Source organism: Vombatus ursinus, unplaced genomic scaffold (assembly GCF_900497805.2).
Source record: "Vombatus ursinus unplaced genomic scaffold, bare-nosed wombat genome assembly UNPS02015404.1, whole genome shotgun sequence".
Taxonomy (NCBI): Eukaryota; Metazoa; Chordata; class Mammalia; order Diprotodontia; family Vombatidae; genus Vombatus; species Vombatus ursinus.
The window spans coordinates 230,790-252,913 of NW_020955182.1; the positions used below are offsets into that span (position 1 = coordinate 230,790).

Here is a 22,124-nt window from a genome sequence, read left to right on the forward strand (position 1 = left end):
CGCTGTATATGTTCACTATCCTGAAGAACTAGGACAGATTGGCAGCATGGGCCAGCACACAAAACTTTCCCAGAGATGTGAAACACTGAAGGAACCACAGACCCACATAGAGCAATGCACCTGAGAACATCAGACCCTATTCTCTTATACTGAACTGCCTTGATGAATTTCCAGCGAGTAGATAACCTCTCCCTGCCTCCCTAACCATTATCTTTCATCTGTCTCATTCTCACTGCATCTGTGTTTCCCTTCTCCTGTTTTTTCCTCCAAGGACAAATTCTCGACTAGCAGTATGGTTGGCCAAACTTCAAACACTAGCAGGAGAATGAGCCTTGCTTTTTGCTACTTTTACGTATTTGTTGACAGCAATCACGGTATGGGAGAGAGGTGGGTACCTTGTTCAATGATATGGGCATCAGATGTTGCCTTCCTATTCCAAACAACTCAGCTTCTGTGATTTTCTCACTGTGGTATCAATTACTGGTAAGTAGGTATTGAGATCAGGGAATTTGGCAGGAAAACTGATTTTTTCCTTCATCACCTCATGTTTTAGTAACCAAAATAGACTCCTAAATATCTCCTTGCCTCGCCTCCATCCTCTCTAATATATCTTTCATTGTCATTTTAATCTTCATAAAACACCAGTGTCATCATAATGCCCCTCCTCAAGACCCTGAAATGTTTCCCAATTGTCTCTAACACCAAGTCTACACATCTCTCATCTATCATTCAACACCCTCAGTAATCTAGTTTACTCTTTGTTTGTATTCACAGAGAGTTATTTATGATGTGTGATTTAGTATTTATGGTAACTTTTTGTGATTTATTACTCATTTTTGATTACTCTCCAATATGCTCTTTCTTTTCTAGTTAGGCATTGCTTATTATCTTTGTACATAACAGACTTTCTCATATCTGTACCTTTGTGGATGTCAGTTTTGATTTCTTCAGTCAGAGGTTTTTAGGCTTTTTTGAATCATGGACTACCTTGACAGTCTGGGAAAGTCTACGTTCGTTTTCTCAGAATAATATTTTTAAAAGTATAAAATAAAATACTTAGAGTTATAAAGGCAATCAATTATCTTGAAAAATAGTTGTACATCTACATCTAAATCTATCATTCATCTATTCATCCATCCATCTATCCATCTATCCATCTATCTATGTATCTATCTATCTGTCTATCTATCATCTAAATAAAGCCAAGTTCATGAAACCCAGATTAAGAATCCCTGTCTTAAATAGATTCTAAATTTCTTCATTGTGCTATCTGTCCTATATATTCTTCTGCTTAGTGTCTAGTACAGGATTGGACACATATTCATTGCTTAAAAATACTTGTTAGTTGGTTGATTAATTGTAGGCAGACAGCTAGGTACCTCTCTATAGATCTAAGATAAAAGGTTGGAGGAAAGCTGGCTGAAAGGACTTTTGGCAATCATCCTAAATATATGCTGACTTGATCTGTTCATCCCCACTAGTTATCATCCTAGCTCTCTCTTCCCCTTTTCAGCTAAACTCCTTGAGAACCCTATCTATGATAGATGCCTCCACTTCTTTTCCTCTCACTCTCTTCTTAACTCTTCGCAGCCTGGCTTCTGACCTCGTCATTCAACTGAAACTGTTCTCCCCAGAGCTCCCAATGATTTTTCTGTTGCCAAATCTACTGGCCTTTTCTTAATGCTCATTTTTTTTGATCTCTCTGAAGCCTTTGGCACTGTCAATCACCCACTTGTCCTTGATCCTCTCTTCTTTCTAGGTTTTTTTTTGACACTGATCTCTCCTGGCTATCCTCCACCTCATCTGACCACTCCTCTGTCTCTTGCTAGATTTTGATCCATGTCGTACCCATTAATCATGAACAATCTCCAAGGTTCTGTCTTGGAGTCTTTCTCTTCTCTATACTATTTTTTTTGGTAATCTCATCAGCTCCTGTGGTTTTGATTATCATCTTTATACATATGACTCTCAGATCTACTTGTCCAGTCCTTCTCTTAATCTTCAGTTTATCATCTCCAATGACTTATTAGATATACCAAATTGGCTGTCCTGTAGACATAACATAGTCAAAATTAAAATCTTTAACTTTCCCTCAAACCGTTCCCTCTTCCTTTATTTCTCTCTTACTGTTGAGGATACCACCATCCTCCCAGTCACTCAGGCTGGTATTATCCTTAGGTATCATCCTTAACCCTTCACATCCCCCCCCCCCCCGTTCAATCAGCTTTCAAATACTGTTGTTTCTATCTTTGTGAAATCTCTCATATATGCCCCCTTCTCTCCTCTGGCACTGCCACTGCCCTGGTGCAGATCCTAATCACTTCATGCCTGGATTATTGTAATAGTCTGCTGGGAAATCTGTCTGCCTCAAGTCTCTCCCCACTCCAATCTATCCTCCATTTAGCTGCAATGTCAAAGTGATTTTCTTAAAACACAGGTCTGACTATATTACCCCTCCCCCCATTTAATAAACTTCAGTATCTTTCATGCGCAGGGTCAAATATGAATCCTCTGGTATTCAAAGACCATCATAGCTTGTCCCTTCACCCCACCTTTCCAGTCTTAAACCTTACTCCACTCCATGATCTCTGTGATCCAATGATACTGATTTCCTTGCTATTCCTTGTATAGGACACTTCAACTCCCAACTTCAAAATGTTTTCCCTGGCTCTCCCATGCTCAGAATTTTCTTCCTCCACACGGCTACCTCCTGGCTTCCCTGGCTTCCTTCAAGTCTCAGCTAAAGTCTCACCTTCTGCAAGAAGCCTGCCTACTCCCCTTTATGCCTTCTCTCTGAGACCATTCCCAGTTTATCTGGTATATATCTTGTTTGTACATAATTGTTTGTATAATGTCTCCCACAATTGATTGTGATCTCCTTCAATGCGAGGACTGTTTTTTTTTTTTTTTTTTGCCTTTCTTTGTATCCCTATCATTTAGCACATTTCCTGGCACACAATAGGTGCTTAATAAATGCTTGTTGACTCACTAACTGAAGAAGCTAGTTAGGGATATTGAAACCATGCCCAAACCTAAGAAAAGTACCTAAAAATTATTTAATGCCATATGAGGAGGAGTTTATGGAACTGGAGATAATGGGGAGTAAAGGGGTGGGATAAGAGGGGGAGACATGATAGATGACTTCATATATTTAATGAAGATGAGGAATTAGGCTTGTTTTTCTTGCCTCTAGAAAGCAGAATCGGAGAAATGTGTGGAAATGGTGAATTAGGACTTGATGTCAAGATTAAAATTGTATAAAAGCAGAGTGAACAGCCCAGGAAGGTGTGGTTTTTACCTGATTGGAGGTCTGGGGGAGTTTTGACACTTGTTAGGTGGGTTGTTGAGGCATTCCTATTCAGGAGTGGGTTAGACCAGATGGCCACTGAGGGCCCAGCTAATTCAGAACTTCTGTGATTCTGAAATATTTGTTGAATATTTCATGCTGAACTCTAAGAAAGGTTCAGTGTGAGTTACAAATATGTGCTCAACTTGATCCTGAGGGAAAATAAGAAGGCTAGATTAAGAAATAGTTGATAATAGAATGATTACTGAGAAAGTTACTAGATAGTGTCTGTGTTGTATTTTAAAGAAATCTTAACCAAAATAGTGTATAATTTCTTCACATATAGGAATTAGCAATACTAGTTGATAATTAAAATTGCTACCCATTCTAATGGGTGCAGCTAGATGGCTCAGTAGATAGAATGCCTGACGTGGAGTCAGGAAGAGTTGAGTTCAGATTTGGTCTTACTAGCTGTGTGACCCTGGACAAGTCACCTAACCCTGTTTGCCTCAGTTTCCTCATATGTAAAATGAACTGGATAATGAAATGGCAAACCACTCTACTGTCTTTGCTAAGAAAATCCCAAATGGGCTCACAAAGAGTAGGGCACAACCGAAATGATTGAACAACTCATTCTAATAAAAAAGTTATGTTTTTATAAGAGGCAAAAATTTGCCAATGGTATTCACCACTGCAGTGAGGAGATTGAACACAGAGTCTAAGCCTAAAGAGAGATTCCCTTTGGACAGTGAGGTCCTCCAAATGCCACCATTTGTAGATTACATTCTGTTGATTGAATTAAGGTTGGTGCCATTTTAGAGCATCCAAATGAGATTTACAGTCTCTCAAAAGAAATAAATGTATTTAATGGGAGAGGGAGTGGCAAGTATAATAGGTGGGTTAACTGATAAGGGCTCAGACATTTGAGCATGCTCAGATTTGCCCTTCCTGGGGGTTTTCACAGAGCATGGGCAAATAGTCCCTGCCTGTTCTAATCCAACACTTTAAAAGCCTGTGTCTAGCCATGTGTAACTGAGGCGGTGGTACTGAATGACAATAAAGAGACTTCTAATTGGTTACAGAGCTAGAAGAAATGGTGCCTCATGAGCTGATGAACTGGAACTGATGACCCACCAATGACACAGTATCTTATCCCTCTTGGCAGTGAGTGAGGTAATGACTACTCTGAGTTTCAGGGTTGGGGGGAGTGGCAGCAAGTTGCCATTTGTCCATGAGCACGTGGTAACATGTTTCATTTGTGTTCATTCTTTCCTGATCCTGTGCCAATAAGCATTCCTAGAGGAGACTGCCCAGAAAATCATGAATCTGGAAGATCCAGAGGTTTTATCCAAAGTCCTATTAGTGGCCAGAGGCTTTAGCAGAAGCTGCCAGAATGACAATGGCCAATGACAGAGGAAGTGCCTACAGACCAAAGTGGAGAAATAATCCCACTGGTGATTAGAAGCAACAGCAGTGGCCACTGGAGTGGCACTGTCCAATGGCAGAGATAATGCCTGCAGATAAGAGTGGAAAGATAGTCACCAAAGGGTATTGGTAGCTTCATCCCTGCTAATGAGGAGATGTACTAATTATGGACTTTACAAAAACACTAGTTCTCAGAGGCCAGTAGAGAACTAAACAGAGAAGAATATCATGAGAATTTCATGAAGGGAGAAAAGACTCGCAGGGCCAGGAGTTTCCAGATAACTCATGGACCTGTGTATTCTCTCTATCTGTATATGAATACTTTTGTACTTTACATTTGAGTCTACTCTCCTTAAGGACCATGTGTATGCAAGGTGAGAATGGGTTCTGGTTTGGATTTTTTTTACTATTGTTTTCATTATATCTTCTCAGTAAATCCTATTTTTAACTAATAGAATTTAACTAATTCTGATTCATAATGGGGAGTAGACTGGTGGGGGCTTATGAGTTCTCTGGCTTAGCAGACAGAACCCAGGAATTGGGGAAGTGAGCCATAGGAAAAAATATCACATCGATGAAGATTGCCTACTTTCCAGACAAGTCAAAGAACACTAGAGTGTTTTAGGAATTTGAGTTGATGATTGCTGAAAGGGCAATGAGAAATGCATGATGGGATCTAAAAAACTGCAACACCTTACAAATAAGGGATGATGCAGGAGAAGTGACATGAAGGATGTCATCCAAAAAATTATCAGAAAGAGTATTCACTGGTCATGTAGTGAGCACAAAGAATAACCAATCGACAGACTGCTGCTCCATAAGTCCCATTGCCATGACAAGAGAATAGAAGCTTAGGGCATCGTATGGATGTATTGTGGTCAATTTGTGGGAGTCCCATGGGATGGGCAGGTGTCTATAAAGTTGTGATTTACAATGTTTGTGGGAATTCTCAAATAAATAAAGGCAGAATCTCAAAAAAAGTTTAACTTTTCAAATCCCAATAAAGATATTGCAATTTACATGGAATCAGTAGCAGCTCACATTAAAGTAACATCTTATCTTTATATGGTGCTTTTACTTTATTTCTACCCAGCAATGCTATGAAGTAGGCAGTACAAATTTATTCCCATTTTACAGATGAGGTGACAGAAGAACAGAAGGGCTGATCATTTCCCCAGGGTCACCCCCTGATTAAGTGGCTGAACTGAATCTGGTACTCATCCTATATCTCCAGATTCAGACCTCTTTCTTGTACACAATGCTCATTTGGGGTGAAAGAAAGGGAAGAAAAGGCAAAAAAGTATTTATTCAGCATCTACTATGTGCCAGGCACTGTGCTAAGTGCTTTCTACATACTATCTCACTTGATCCTTACAATAACCTGGTGCTATTATTCTCCCCCTTTTACAATTTAGGAAGTTGAAGCAGAGATGAAGTGCCTTGTCCTGGGTCATACAGTAAGCATGTGAGGCTGGATTTGAACTCAGATCTTTGGAACTCCAGACTCAGTATTCTATTATATGCTTTTTAAATATTGGCTTTGAATCCCAAGCCTATAATAAGATGGAAAATTTCACAGTTGGAAATAGAGTTCCAGATTCCATTTTCTTAATGAAAACAGGAGAACACAGAGATGTCATATAAGAAAGTAATACAAGCCAAATAATCTTTGGAAGATGTGTGTGTGTGTGTGTGTGTGTGTGTGTGTGTGTGTGTGTGTATGTGTGTGTGTGTATGTGTAATGTATATTCTGTTTATTCCTTGAACGGTCAGACAAGTTGAGAAAGCAAAACACCGTGAACAATGTGGCATACAGATCTAAATATTCAATTTGCCAACACTTGTAAACAGTAGCATTTTAAGGTCCACAGGGCACTCATCTTACAATAACCTTATGAGAGAGGGGGTGCAAGTATCATTATTCCCATTAGACAGATGAGGAAACTCAGGGTCAGAAAGGTTAAGTGATTTTCCCATGGTCGTACAGTTAGTCAACCCTAGAAGCAAGATGGAAATGTGAATCTGTTAACAAGCGTGTTATTTACTTCATTCTCCTTCACCACCTCTCAATTTTGCCTTGGAAGAGTAATAAATTCACCTCTACTTATATCAATGTGTTCAATGATCTTTTTATAGGCAGGAGGCGATTGTAGGGATAAAATTTAAGAGAGAAGGATATTACTTTTGAGCCTCAAGATGGATGCTTCAGAAACGTTAAGGTCTCTTGGACTTTGAAGTGGGGTAGGTCCACATACCCTACTAGCTGTACTCTTTAAAATATAATGAGAACATCTGGGTTTAAAATGCTCCTTGGGCCCTTCTATATATTAATAAACAAGGTCTCCATTTTCAATTCTTGTAAAAACCATGTGGTATGGGAAAGGCATGGGTATGGGAAATAACTTGGACAGTTTTCTTTTTTTCTCAAAACCTACGAGCAGGCCTGTGTCCCAAAGAGATCTGCACTGAGCTTCCAACTGGATCCAAAATATTTGCTGTGTGAGAATGAGCGAGTTAGCAGGAGAAACAGTGTTTACACAAAATCACTGTTTCAAAATCTGCACCTTATTTGTTTGTTGGCAAAAGCACAGGAAAACCGAACCTCTCTGAATCAGCTGTTTCAACATAAACGCCATCATCTGTTTGCTTCCTTATCAATGAATGTGTGTGTAAACAACCCATGAGAATGTTTTTGTCCCAACACTGTGTATATTCTGAGTAATTTTCAAGTGGGGAGAAGGAAGAATGAAAGGCAGACAAATTAGGGCCCTGTGATAGAATTATCCTTTCTCCTACATACAAACATTAGGTGCTCAGCACATACTTAGGAAGACAGAGTTTAAATTTTGTTCCATTCACTTTTTAGCTACTTGATCCTGGGCAAGTCACTTGACTGCTATCTGCCTTAGTTTCCTCAATTGTAAAATAGGGATAATAACAGCACTTACCTCCCAAGGTTGTAAAGCTCAAATGAGATATTTGCCAAGTAATTTGCACAGTTTCTGGCACATAGGAGGTACTTAATAAATGCTCTTTTTTTTCCTCCCCCCACTCCCATTGTCCTCAGTTCCCTAATCTATAAAATGGGGATAATAATAGCATTTACCTCCCAGGGTTGTTGTGAGGATAAAATGAGATAATATTTACAAAGTGCTTTATAAAACCCTAAAACTATGTTGTTGTAGTTATTATTATTATTATTATTATCATTATTAACTATTACTCAGAGGGCAGCCTGGTTCAATTGAGATAAGGTTGGACCCAGAGTTAGGACAGACCTAGGCCTGCATTCTGCCTCTGAGACTTAGCTTGTTATACTATGGGCAAATCACTTGACCTCTTTACCTCACTTTCCTCATCTGGAAAAGGAAATTATATATATTGAGGCAATCAAGGTTAACTGACTTGCCAAGGTCACATAGCTAGCAAGTGTCTGAGGCTGGGTTTGAGCTCAGATCCTCCTGACTCCAGGGCCAGTGCTTTATCCGCTACACCACCTAGCTGCCCTCAAAATGCAAATATTAATAGGATCATAAGTTCACAGATTTCAAGATGGAAGTGACTTTTAAGGTCATCTTTTCTGACCCTCTCATTTTACAGGTGAGAAATCTGACATTGGGAGGGGCAAAATGACTTGCCCAGGTTCGCACAGATAGTAAGTGGCAGAGGTAGGATTTCATTCCAAATCTGGTGAGCTTTAAGGTCTCTTCTGGCTATAAATCATATAATTGTGTGACTGATGATTTGCAGATTGAGTCACTGAAAACACTCAATGATGTTAAACCTAATTCCAAACATCCATAGTCAGGGGTGGCCTTAGGTAAAATTGTGGAGTAGGTCAAGCTGATCTTTGTAGGGTCAGCTACTTTTCCATACAGGAGGCCAATGCTCCCATGCTTTTTCTTTTTGCCACCTTTAACAATGGACTTACCTACTTTGTTCACACTAAGGGAAAAATGATGGAGAATGCCCCTTCTATCATATTTTATTAAATGTGATTCAATTGAGTAGATGAAATGATAGATTCATAAACATTCAGAATCTGGAAGGATCTTAGAGATCATCTAATCCAACCCAATTACTGTACAGGTGATGAAACTGAGAATCAGAAAAGGACAGGGCCTTATTGGTGCCAGAAGGAACTTGAACTAATTTTTGTCTACAAATCATTGGTAACTGAATTTAATTCAATTTAAGACAACATTTATTGGTTACTTACTGTTTGCTGAGCTCTGTACTGGGCTAGATGACATAAACATTCTACAGGACAGGGTCTCTGCCATCATGGAATTAACAGTTGAGTAGACTGCATTTTAAGAGGTATCAGAGCTTTCAGATAAAAGGACGAAGCTTGCAGGACAGGAAGAGAGAAGGTAGAATTGCAGTAATGGATCAATAGAAAAGGATTTCTCTGGGTAGCTGGTACCTTCCTCAACCCTGAACGTGTACCGGTAGGTGGTTTTCTGTTGTGTCTATGTATAAGTTTAGCTTGAGTCATAGCATTGTTGCTTTAGCTAAAATAAAAGTCTGGCCACTGTTTAGGAGTCAGAATCCCCACCCATCTGTGCCGTGACTACACACCCTTTCAAAGTTATATAATCCAGGGTTTACAACACAACTGAGCAATAAAAAAAAATGCAGATGTAATCCTTCTTGGAATAGTATAATAGTATAATGGCTAAAATTTACATAGCACTTGAAGGTTTGCAAAACACTTGATATATACTATTTCATTTGATCCTTACAACAATCTCAAAAGCTAGGTATTATTATTATCCTCATTTTTATACATGGGGAAACTGAATGGGACAGAGACTGTGAGCTGCCTTGGGTCACACATCAAGTGTTTGAGTCAGGATTTGAATTCATGTTTTAATGACTCCAAGTTCAGGGCTCTAACCACTCCTGCCTGAATTTGGTTGCTTGAACAGTAAATATTCTCAGAACCACATATCTTCAGAGTTAGAAAGGGCCTCTGAGGTCATCTAGGTCAACTTGGGTAGGGGTCCCTTCTACAATATCCTTGAGAAATGACCATCCAGGTTTTACTTGAAGACCTTCAGAGATCTCCAGTAACAGAGGATGCACTCTGTTATGAAGCTGTCTATCCTAGCACTGGGCAATTCTAATTCTTAGGAAGGTTTTTATCAAATGGGGCAAAAATTTGCCTATCACACATTTCCAACTATTGGGCCTAGTCCTGACCTCTGGGGACTAAGCAAGTCAAATCTAATCCCTCTTCTACATGTCACTTCCTTTCCTTTCCTTTCCTTTCCTTTCCTTCCCTTCCTTTTTCTTTTCTTTGTTGAGTTTCTCCCTTTCACCCAGGATGGAAGTTCAATGATAACTCACAGGACTCATCCCACTTGGCTTTAATCTGCTCTGTTTCCAACTTGGACTAGTTTACTCTTCCTGGTAGCCTGGTGGCCCTGAGCTCCTGGGTACTCACCAAATTAATGTCATTTATTATCCACAATAATAATTAGGACTTTTTTCCATCTGTTGAGCCAAAATCATCCTCCTCCCTGTAGCTTCCACTCCTTATAGCTGCTCTGGTTCTATCTTCTGGGGTCAAGTCTGAACCACCTTTCATATGCCAACCATTCAAATATTTGGAGAGAGCTACTCTTTTTCCCTCCTAATGTCTACTCTTCTACAAGTTAGATAACCTCAGTTCCTTCAGTACAATTTCCTATGGAACGGTTTTGAGTCATTTTGCCATCTTATTTGTGTTACTCTGGATTTACTCTAGTCTGCTAAAATTCCTTCTCAAATGTGGAACCATGTTTAAAATGTTAACTGCTATCTAGCTGTGTTTCTGGGTAGCTAGGTGGTGAAGTGAATAGAGAACACTGGGCCTGGAGACAGAAGAACCAGAGTTCAAATCTGACCTCAGATACTTACTAGCTGTGTGACTTTGGGCAAGTCACTTAACCTCTGCCTGCATAAAACTGGAGAAGAAAATGACAAATCACTGCAGTACCTTTGCCAAGAAAACCCCATGGACAAAATGGTTGATGGGACCCCAAAGAGTCAAATGCAAGTAAATAGCATTCCAATTCTCCTGTTTTAAGGAACAGTTAGGTGGCACAGTGGATAGAGTGCTGGCCCTGGAGTCAGAAGGACCCGAGTTCAAATCTAGCATTAGATACTTACTAGGTATGTGGCCCTGGGCAGATCACTTTTGGAGAGGGAAATGGCAAACTATTCTAGTATCTTCACCAAGAAAACCCCAGATGGGGTCACAAAGAGTTAGACACAACTAAATGGCCTAAACTACAACAGCCGTGCTTCCCCATTTTGTCTACTGAGACATCGAAGGGTAGCAATGAAATCATGGATCCTTGCAGCATTTAAAAATGTATGTGGCATTGGGGAAACAAAGGAAAAAAAAGGTAGAAAGTCTCTCTACCAATGTAGGTCAGCACCTTCTCTGCAATTCATAGTCTTGAGTAGGGGTGCTTAACCTGTGTGTGTGTGTGTGTGTGTGTGTGTGTGTGCATACGTACAATGTGTGCAATTGTGTGTGTATGTTTCATGGACTTCTTTCTGTATCCAAAGCATTTTTAATAAAAAGTTAAACAAAAGGGGGGCAGTTAAGTGGCACAGTGGCTAGGGCACTGGCCTTGGAGTCAAAAGGACCCGAGTGAGCAAACTGTTTATCCCTGATTACCTCAAGAAAAAAAGGCAGGCAGATAGGGGGTGTGGTGGATAGAGCACAGGTCCTGGAGTCAAGAGGACTTGAGTTCAAGTCCAGCCTCAGACTAGCTATGTGACCCTGGTCAAGTCACCTAACCCTGAACGCCTTAAAAAAAAGTCCGATTAAACCTATGGGCTTCTTCTCCAAATTATGCTTTTGTTTTTAAATCAGGAGAGATAGTGGGATCTGAGCTAGGCCTTTAATTAAAGGCTGAATAAATGCATATGAGAGTAAGGAGCCCCATTCACTTGGAGAATTTACTATGTGAAGGGCAGTCATGGAAAATATGACTTGATATGTAGGTTGGAGGTAGGCTATGGAGGTCTAATTATTGCCATCGATGTTAATGGTCAGACTTTGAGCAGGAAGAAAGAGCTGTGGTTAAGAGAAGTGATGTACAAGCAGAGAAGGGACTTCAGTCTCTGTTGTGGGTATAGATACATTAGACTTTTTAACTGCCTTTGGTTAATCCATTAGGAGGAAAGATCTATAATTTTTTAATGGCTTACAGACATGTCTCTATCCCATTTACCATACTATACTCAACTCTTATTTATTTCTGCTAATGGAAGGGTACAGTGGCATGAATAATCTAAAACATTAGACAGTACAAATATAGCTTTAGCTTTCAGATCTCTCTTACAGATTCCCCACCCCAGCAGATTTACCTTTTTAATGCTTTGCTCCTAATTTCACCTAATGTACTGTCCTTTTTATGTACAGAGAGGACACTGCTGTCCCAATTCCAGCAGGGCTTTTACTTTGAGTAGGGATGGATTTGTGCTGAGTCCTTGTGACCATGGTCAAACATCTGAAGGAGTTGTGGATGGTGGTGGAAGAGCCTGTATTTCAACCAACTGAATTAGCAAAGTCTTGCAAATGAGTTGTCATTCCCTATCATCCCTAAAGAGTGGATGATGGAAAGAAGGGTCAGAGGACCTGCTGGTTGGTGGTGGGACTAAAGTGAAGTTAAAAAAAACGTCCCAACAGAATCTACATAGTAACTAACTTTCTCCTAAGCAATGACAATAATGGTAATAGGATCACAGCTTTAAAGCTAGACAGGATATTAAAGGCCATCTAATCTAAGCCCCTCACTTGAAACTGAAGCTCAAAGAGGTTAGTTGACTTTCCCTAAGATCAATCAGAAAGTGACTGGCAGGATTTGAATTCAAGCCTTTTGACTCTAAATCAAGCCCTCTTGCTTGATTTACTATGATTTACTTGCTTGATGTACACTGTTGATGATAATCACGATCATAACAAGCATAGCTCATCCACCTGTGCAGTATCCACATAATATTAAATATATAAAGAAAATAGGATAGTATCTTGTCCCAGAACTCTGTCTATATGAACTCCACTTTAAAAAGCTGAGGATAGTATAACCATAGTAACAATAATAAGTGCACATTTATACAGCACTTGTGGGTCTACTGAAGACTTAATGACAATAATAATTCATATTTGCATGATTGGAGGATTACAAAATGTTTTCCTTAGAACAACCCTTTGAAATAGGTTCTTTGTCATATCCATTTTTGAGATGGGAAACTAAGGCTCAGATTGGTTACCCAAACTCATGTAGATAGCAAGTATTGGAGCTGGGCTAAGCATCCAAGTCTTTCAACTCCAAAGTCAACATGCTTCCCACTGTATAACAAATACTTTTCCAAAAATGCCTATATTCTTGCAATCATTCCCTATTTTTCCTCTCTGCTTCTGTTAAAGGGATAGACCGGGTTGCCTTTTGGGCATCTTTGTTCTAATCCCAGAGAAACATATCATAGAATGTGAGAGCTGGGAGTGAGCTTAGACACCACTGAGACTCATCCCTTCATGCTATAGGTGAATAGAATGAAGTGCTCAGGAAGAGTGGCTTTTGTAATATAAGCAAACCTTTGGACCTCCTGGTGCCATTTAGCAATCAATTTATTTCTTTACCGATTAAACAGATTGACAATGCAGTTCACACTCTATCCCATTGTCAGCATTTCTCTGACACTGGGAACTCTCTCTGGAAGACAGTTTTAACAATGCCACAAGCGTATGCCCTCCACTTGGCTAGAATGGATACAACTTGAGTTTTGACCTGGTGGTCAGTTATATGCACCACCATCCCTAGAAACAGCTGATCTGGGGGTCTTGGAAAAGAAACCCTTGGGTCATGGAGAATAGCGACAGAGCAGATGAATGTCTCTTTCTTCTTGTCTGTTTTCTTCCTTTCCCAGTGGTTGCCAGTTCCTCTGTTAGGACTGTTTGCTATGAACACACCTGACGTAGCCAGGAGGCAGGAAGAGTTTGTCTTACCTGCTGCCGTGGAGATGCCCAGGAATCGACAGAAATACTCCAATCCTGTCCAAAATGCCTGCCACTTCATCGTTCTCCTCGAGGTGGGGGCAGCCAGCCTGGAGAGGCAGCCCAGGCTGCACTTGCTAGCTAGCCTTGGCTCGTGCCTGCATATCTCCCTAGAAGAACGCAAGGACCCGCAGGAGCTCCCACAGTCCCAATGACCTTTCTGAAAGAGGTGTCCCCTCCCATTTCGTTTCCTAGAGGACCGTGCCTGCTGAGGCCCTGGAGGGCAGAGTGGAAGCAAAACAGGTTGTGGCTACATCCAGCCAGCTAATGCCGCTTGGGTTACCTCCCAGAAGTGTGAATAAAAATCACCTTCCCCTCTCTCAGCCTTGCTCCCCCTTCCTACGCTGTCTCAATGATTGTGCTTAATGATTACCTTGTCAGAATTCCTTTCTGAGGCTGTAGCTATGTGCTGCTGGGTACACAGTGGTTTCACCCCCCCCCCCAAGCTTCACTTTGGAGTTGCTGTTGGATTGTAGATCAATCTGATTAAAGGCACATAAACTCCTTAATGCTTGAGGGCAGCTCACAACAGCATGAATTAACCATTTGTGGCTGGGGACAGATTGGGGTTCCTTGTCAAAATCTGTTCATTTAGAAAGCTACACATTGCACCTGACCTGTGAATTGGGTTGGAGCCCGACTGGAGATTATGTCATATATTGGAGTCATACAAGTATGTGTGTGTGTGTGTGTGTGTGTGTGTGTGTGTGTGTGTGCAGGCAAGTTTATGTCAAGGTCATTGTGCCCTTTTATACCTAAGTGCCAAGAGACAGAATTTTGGTGGAGCTATGTGACCTTGGACTTAACCTATTTGGACCTTAATTTTCTCCTCATCTGTTAAAAAAAGAAGGGGTTGGAGTAGACAGCCTTTGAGGCCCTCTAGGTCTGATATCCAGGGATCTGTTGTCTTTCTTGAGAATTTGCACATTTGTGGTTAAGTAGGATGCTCTTCTGCTCCCTTCCCAGGCTCTGCAGTGGCTATAAATTGAGCCATACATTCAGCAGCCATAGAGGAATTCCAGATGCTAGGGACGACTCCTGGGAGCTTAAAAAAGTCAGGTTAATATGAAATGTTGGTGTGTGCTAATGCCCACCTTTGGAAAAATGGGGCCTCAAGGGGGAGAAAAGAACAAAGAAAGACATAGTCATAACTCATAGCATTCCCTTGGCTCTGAAGACAGATAAGGCTGCTGGGGGGTGTCTTGTAGCTGATTTTAGAATTCTGGGAAAACTGTTAAGTATCATCCACAGGATGGGAAATTATCAGGGCCATAAGCCTAACAAGATATTAAGGAACAGATGATACATATTTAATGCAAAAATCACTTTTGCCCTGAGCTTGTCTCTCTGATGGGATTGGCAAGGCACCATTCTGACCCAGACGTGATCAGTTTTCTCTCCTCAGTCTCTGCTGAGTGCAGCCATATCCCATTAGTTGCCAGTCTTGTGAGGGGGAAGGGACAACTTGAAAACTGAATGGTGGAAGTAGATGAGGAATAAGCAAAGGGAGGTGTCCCTTAATCCAGCTCCCAGTGGAGAAAATGTAGGGGCAACAGGAGGCTCTGGGAGGGGACCTGTACTTTCTATTGATGTTGAGAAGCATAGAAAAGACAAGAGTTAGAGAAGCCATGTTCATTGGCTTCAATGTCTGAGGAGCTGTCTTATGGAAGAGGGATCAGACTATTCCTAGTGGCCCAATGGGGCAGAATTAGGAGCAATGGGTAGAAAATAAAGTAAACTTTGGCTTGATGAAAGGAAAAACTTTGCAACACATAGAGCTATACAAAAGGGGAATGTGTTGCCTTAAGAGTTAGTCAGCCTCACTCCACCCCACACTCCATACCACATTGAAGGTCTTAAAGCAAAGGCTTAATATCCTCTTTAAAATACATTGTAGAGTCTAGTATGATGGAAGGAACACTGGATTTGGGTCCAAATCTCGGCAGTAACTTTTCTGGGAAAACTGGAGCAAGTCTTTTCACCTCTGGGCCTCAGTTTCCTCCTCTGCACAACGAAAGGATTGGACTGGATGATCTCTAAGGGCCCTTCTAGTTCTTAATCTATGATCCCCAATGAAATTCCTTTTTTCTGGTATGGCGTAGGCTACGTGGCAACTGAGGTCCTTTTACATTTTGAAATTTTGCGATTTTGTAATCTCGTCCTACCGCCTTGGAATTTTGGCAACCTATCCCAGCTGCTTTGTGGAAGTCACCCAACTCCTTTTCACAGACTAAGAGGCCTTTCTCTATCTCAATAAACTAAGTCTTAAAAGTGGTAGCTTGGTGCAGTGGGATGAGGATTGGCTCCAGAATCAGAAGAGACTTCAGTTTCGATTCTAGCTCTGATATTTATTAGCTGAGTGAGTCTGGGCAAAGCTACCTAATCTTTAACTTTGGTTTTCTCATCCATAAAATAGGAGAAGTAATACTTACTACACCTACTTTACAGCTGTTGTAATGATTATATGAGAGTTTTGACGGAAAGTGTTCTGTGAACCTCAAAGTTTCATGTAAATGTGGGCTGTTACTAATAGAAAGGTGAAAGTGGGTGCCTGATATGACCAGAAAAGCTGCTAAGGATACTATAGTTAATTCTCATTAGTTTGTCAGCCAGACAGCTTTTCCCTCATTCAAGTCTCCTGGGACCAATATTTTGAGGAGGCTGTTCTGGGGGCAGATTTAACATTTTACATCCAATGAGATTTTTAAAATACTCCCTGGGCCCTGCCATCTTCTTTATTTATCCCTTTTTGCATGATTGCTTTTCCACATCCATCTTCTTAAGAGTGGCCTTGCCACTACAAACACTCACCAAAATAATTTTTTTTTCTGGGGAGATGTTTAGGAATGTAAAGTTACTGCCTCCAGATAATGAGTTTCTGTCATTAAAAGAATCCCACATGTGGGTGGGATGTACCGTGTTTTAGCCAGAGTCTCAGAGTCACAGGGCAAAAATCCTCCCTTATGAACCATGGAGAATAAAGAGACTTAAAACTAATTGGACACTTTAAAATGAGCAAGGTCTGAAAGGACAAGAATACATGTAAAGGATTTATACATTTGTGGAGAGTTGTTTGTGCTCTCCTAGGATGTCATTCTTGTATAAATGTCTTCTCATGTTAATGTAAGAGTCTCATATCTCCCAGGGCTTTCAAAAACTTTAGAAATACTATACACCATATTAACTGGAGAAACAACATTCACTACACTCAATGGATCTAAAGGAAGGAGGGAGAGAGAGAGAGAGGGAGAGGGAGAGAGAGAGAGAGAGGGAGAGAGAGAGAGAGATAGAGAGACAGAGAGAGACAGAGAGGCAGAGAGATACAGAAAGAAAGAGACTGAGAGAGAGACAGAGACAGAAAGACAAAGAGACACACAGAGAATTCCTTTTTGCATTATTGATACTACATTGACATACAGAATTGTGGAATGTCGTAGATAGATGGAAGTTTAGAGGTCTAGTCCAACCACCTCATTTTTTAGATGAGGAAACTAAGATCAATCAATAGAGAGGGGGTAGTGCCTGACACATAGTAGGTGCTTAATAAAGACTTGTTGGATTGAATTGCCTAAGTTCACATGGCTAATTGGTTTCAGAGCCATGGTTAAAACTCAATTACAGATGACCAGTCCAATAGTTTTTCCACTATACACTGGTGGTTCAATGCAATTTTACTTATAACCTTTTAATGGCAGTTATTCATTCATTTATTCAACAAAAACTTAATTATCACTTTATGTGAATAATCTATGCTCCAGAGCTTCAGATCTGGGGTCACATAGGTTGGATTCAATCTTGAAAGCTTATTGATACTAACCCTAAGACTTGAATCTCCATTCAGGGTTTGCCCACAGAATATCAGATTTTGGCACCAAGCCCAGGTACTAGGATAGGTATAAAGATGATTAAGCCAAAGTCTCTGTCCTTAAAGAGATTAGAATCTCAGAATTATTGTGCTTGGAATTATTCCTTATTACATGCCTAAGGTTATCAACAACATAGTGAAACAGCCCCAATCCCTTCAGTCAATTGAGGAAATCAAACTGGTTTGAAGGTTTCTAAAGGGTTGGGTTCATGTGTCATTCATTCATTCATTCATTCATTTATTTTACATTTTCGAGGGGCTACTGTATGAAAAGCATTGTGTTGGCCATTGTAGGGGGGTACAAAGACAAACAAGAAATAGTTCTTATCCTCACGGAACTTAGAGTCTAATGGGGCATCATATGAATTTCTACAATACAATGCATTATGTAAGCTGCATCATAGAGGTGGCATGGTAGATTAGAATTAGTATTGGAGTTGAAATGAGAAAATCTGGATTTGGGTTCAAGCTTTATTCACTACTACTGGCTCAGTGGATTTGGGTAAGTACAAATAGAAGACCTAGATTTGAATCCCATTTCTTCCACTACCTATGTGCCCTCTCTGGACCTCAGTTTCTTCACCTGCAAATGATAATAATTGCTGGTATTATATAGTGTTTTTTAAGTTTGCAGCATTTTTTTTGATCTTCATTGCAACCCTAGGAGGTAGGTGCTATTATTATTATCTCCATTTTGCAGATGAGAAAACTGAGGCACAGGAGGCTTAAGGGAATTGTCCAGGGTTACCTAGCTAGTAAGTGCCTGACACAGGATTCAAACTCATGTCTTCCTGACTCCAAGTCCTGAGCTTAATCCACTGATCCACCAAAGTGATCTCAATTAAATGAAGAGGTTGGCTTTGATATTCTATAAATCGCTTATTTACTTTGAACCTCAGTTTCCTCATTTGTAAAATTGAGATAATAATACTTACAGACCCTACCTCATAGGGTGGTCATGAGGATCAAATGAGAAGTTGATTTTACCATTTATAACATTTATAGTTGTAAAATACTATGCATATAGTTATCCCTTCCAAACTGCCACTTTCCCCATCGCAGTTTCTATATATTGCAGGGAAGAAATTAAATGAGGATTTTGGAGGAGTTTTGCAGAAGCCGCAAAAGTCAGCAGACAACACAGAAAAAACTTTAGAAACTCAGAGATGCGTAAAATATGTGTATAGTATTGTATAATATCAACATATTTTATCTTTTAATACTTTATACTTTAATACTTTAAATAATAAATAAATAAATGAATAAATAAAATAATATTTTAATAATATCTTTTAAATAAATACAACAAACACACCCCAAAGTACCCAATATCAACAATAAGGTACTGTAAATACCTCATAAAATAAAAAGAAAAAGGAAGGTAGGGCCAAACAATTTTACGTGAATTTTCCAAATTGTTGGAGTGCCACTCCCCTACCCCCCAGCCATGTGGAAGGGATAACTGTATAGTCTAGAGGTTCATTTTTGTTTCTTGGTCCCCTTTGACAATGTGCTGAAGCTTAAGTATCCCTTCTCAGAATCATATTTTTAAAAGAACAGAATAAAATAGAGAATTACAAAAGAATATGAAAGTTAGTGAAAATTGGGATGTCATTTTTTTCCTATACAAGTTTACCTGATCCCATGAAATCTATCCATGGGCCCATTATGGGTTTGCGGATCTCAAGTTAAGAATTCTTGATATAGATGAAATTATTACTCTTGTGAGGATGATGATGGCAATAAAGCTTCAGTGTGCTTTTTTTTTTCAGGCCATACTCTCTTTCTTCTTTTGTTTATGCAGAGTTGAGGTGAAAATAAAACACCACAAAATCCCTGGTGGCCAAACCTTCTGGTGATGAGATTCCCCACAGCCAGCTAGGTTGGTCCTTGGATGACAGGAACACACAGTCCATCAATGGGCATAGACGTGAAGCTTTTCTATTTTGGTGGCACCCATCAGACCTTGTACTCTCTTTGCAGACCCTTTGAGAGGCCAGTGTCACTTCTTCAGTGAATAGAGTGTTGGACTTGGAATCAAGAAGATGCGAGCTCTAATCCTGCCTCAGTTACTCACGAGCTGTGTGGCCCTGGGCAAACGCCTCAGTTTCCTCACCTACAAAATGAGGGAAACAATTGTACTATATAGGGTTATATGAGGATCAAATGTGATATATAAAGTGCTTTGTAGACCTCAAAAGTGCTATATAAATGCTGGATATTATTATTATTATTATTATTATTATTATTATCATCATCATCATCATCATCATTATTTCTCACTGTGATGAGGCATTAGAGTAGTTGTAGTAGTAAGGCAGCTTTGTGATGTAGTGGTAAAGCTCTGGACCAGGAATCATGACCTGAATTCAAATCTGGCCTCAGTCACTTATTGTCTGTGTGACCCTGGTCAAGTCACTTCACCTCTGTCTGCCTCGGTTTACTCAGTTGTAAAATGGGGATATTAATAACACCTCCCTCCCAGAGTTGTGTGGATCAAATGAGATAATATTTGTAAAGTAGGTGAGGTATGGTGATGACACTTGTCATCCTTTCTACTGGGGGAGACCTAGGCTTGAAGAGTTTTGAGGGTAGTAGGGTTAAAATCCATCAAGTATCCACACTCCAAGCATCCAATATGGGGTGTGTGTGTGTGTGTGTGTGTGTGTGTGTGTGTGTGTGTGTATGTGTGTGCATGCATGTATGTTATCAGCCTGCCTAACTAGGATCAAACTGGTGCAAGTGGGAAATGGAGCAGCTCAAAGGTCCAAGCTGAAGTAGGGCTAGAACCAGTCTGGTTTCTGCACTGAGCCTAGCATCAGTATGATGAGGAGGTCAAAGGTCCTGTGTTCATCATTGGTAGGATGGGACCTATAAGTGGTTGCTGCACTTCTACCCTCGGTGAGACAAGGTGAACCAGTCTCTTTCAACAAAAACAAAAACAAAAACAAAATCACAATAGAGTAATTGGCATGTGAAAAGTCATTGTTTCATATTTTATTTCCTTTCATTATGAAGTTTTCCTCACTAATCCTAGAAAACAACAACAAACTTGCAACTAAAAAACTCCCAATCCTTAGTTCCTAGAAATGTGATCTCTTCCAAGAAGTTTTTATGAATTCTTTGTTAGGTCTGCCTCCAGCCCTCCTCCTCTCTCCCCCAATTACTTTTATATGTATTTCATTTTTACTTTTCTGTACAAGTTCTTTACTTCCCTAGTAGGAGGTAAGCACCCTGAGTACAGGCAGTATTTTAATTTTGTCTTTGTGTCGATAGTGGTCAGCAACCAGTAGGTGCTAAATAAGTAAAAATCACATGGCAATTGAAGACTTTATTTTTGTATATTCCCTTCTCTATCACATATAGCCCTTCCCTACTTCTGGTCTCCACAGCTGTTAATAGCAAGTGATTGTGAACACTAAGGAACCATCAGTTTTAATTTGTTTGCAAAGGACATTCTTGTGAGACATTGCATAAGAAGGGTCAAATATACAAGAACATACCTTAGTTAGGAAGTTTCCACTGCCTTCATTTCAGCTTGCCAATATTAGTGACTATTCCATTGGTAATTCCTGCCCTTTAAACACACACCTTCAATTCTCGCCTGGAACAGAAAACAATTTCAATTGGCAGGCACTCTAGCTAATTTCTTCATTGTTACAAAAAACAACCTTCTAAGTAGGTAAAGTTCATTAAAGGGAGTGGGATGGAGGGGGAAAAAGAGGGGTACCCCTTAGTGACCAAGGGGAGAGTAGGTCCAGGACCTAACTAGTTCCTCCTTTTTTCCCAGACAACTCACAACTCTTTAACCCTATGCTGGGGGAAAACCAAGCTCATGTTTGTACTTCAGGCTGAAGGACTCACTGTGTCTGCCACTCAGGGCTTGTACAGATGAGCCATCAAACACTCATAGAGATGGGTTGAGCCAGCCCAGCCCAGCCCTATACAGCTCATCCCTGTGGTTGCTGCTGCTCCCTGGCCCTGGGTATTACTCTGAGATAGTAGGGATAGGAAGGGAAATGAGAGGAGAAAGGAGAGTGCTGAGTAAGCAGCCCAAGGCAAGGGCTGAAGAGGGGTGGATAGGAACAGTCCCTTTTCTTGCTTATTAAGGGGCTGGTATAACAGGGTTAACTTACCTGCACCAACCCTGGCATCTGGTTATGTAGGCAGGTAGGATGTTGGGATAGCACAAAGGGCTTCCTGATTATATCTTAAATCTGCCCTGACTTCTGAGCATGCTTATTTCCGCTGAGAGTTACTGAAGACTTGTGTTCTCCTTCTCTTGGTTTTTGTAGGTAGAGGTAGGTAGGATTAAATGTGATACTGTAATCATCTCAACCTCCAGGCTGAGTGAGGGGGCCAGTGGAAAATGAGCAAAACTTAATTACTTTCCTTTAAAATTTAAAGAAAATACAATAATATGAGAAAAGCTCAGTTTTTTTTCTTAAAAATTTTAGAGCCTTCTAGGGGTGGAGCCAAGATGGTACAAT

The 22,124-nt window shown here is 40.3% G+C and overlaps 1 protein-coding gene across 2 annotated transcripts in view; it reads right to left on the reverse strand.

The window, feature by feature from the left end:
* The window catches only part of TMEM72 (transmembrane protein 72), a 47,495-nt gene extending 33,407 nt beyond the window's left edge, over nt 1-14,088 (reverse strand). For both annotated transcript variants that reach the window (XM_027847409.1, XM_027847408.1), the window contains exon 1: nt 13,722-14,088. In XM_027847409.1, coding sequence (XP_027703210.1) covers nt 13,722-13,791 — 70 coding nt within the window. In that variant the 5' untranslated portion in view covers nt 13,792-14,088. The remainder of the gene's footprint in view (nt 1-13,721) is intronic.
* Nucleotides 14,089-22,124: the final 8,036 nt, after the last annotated feature.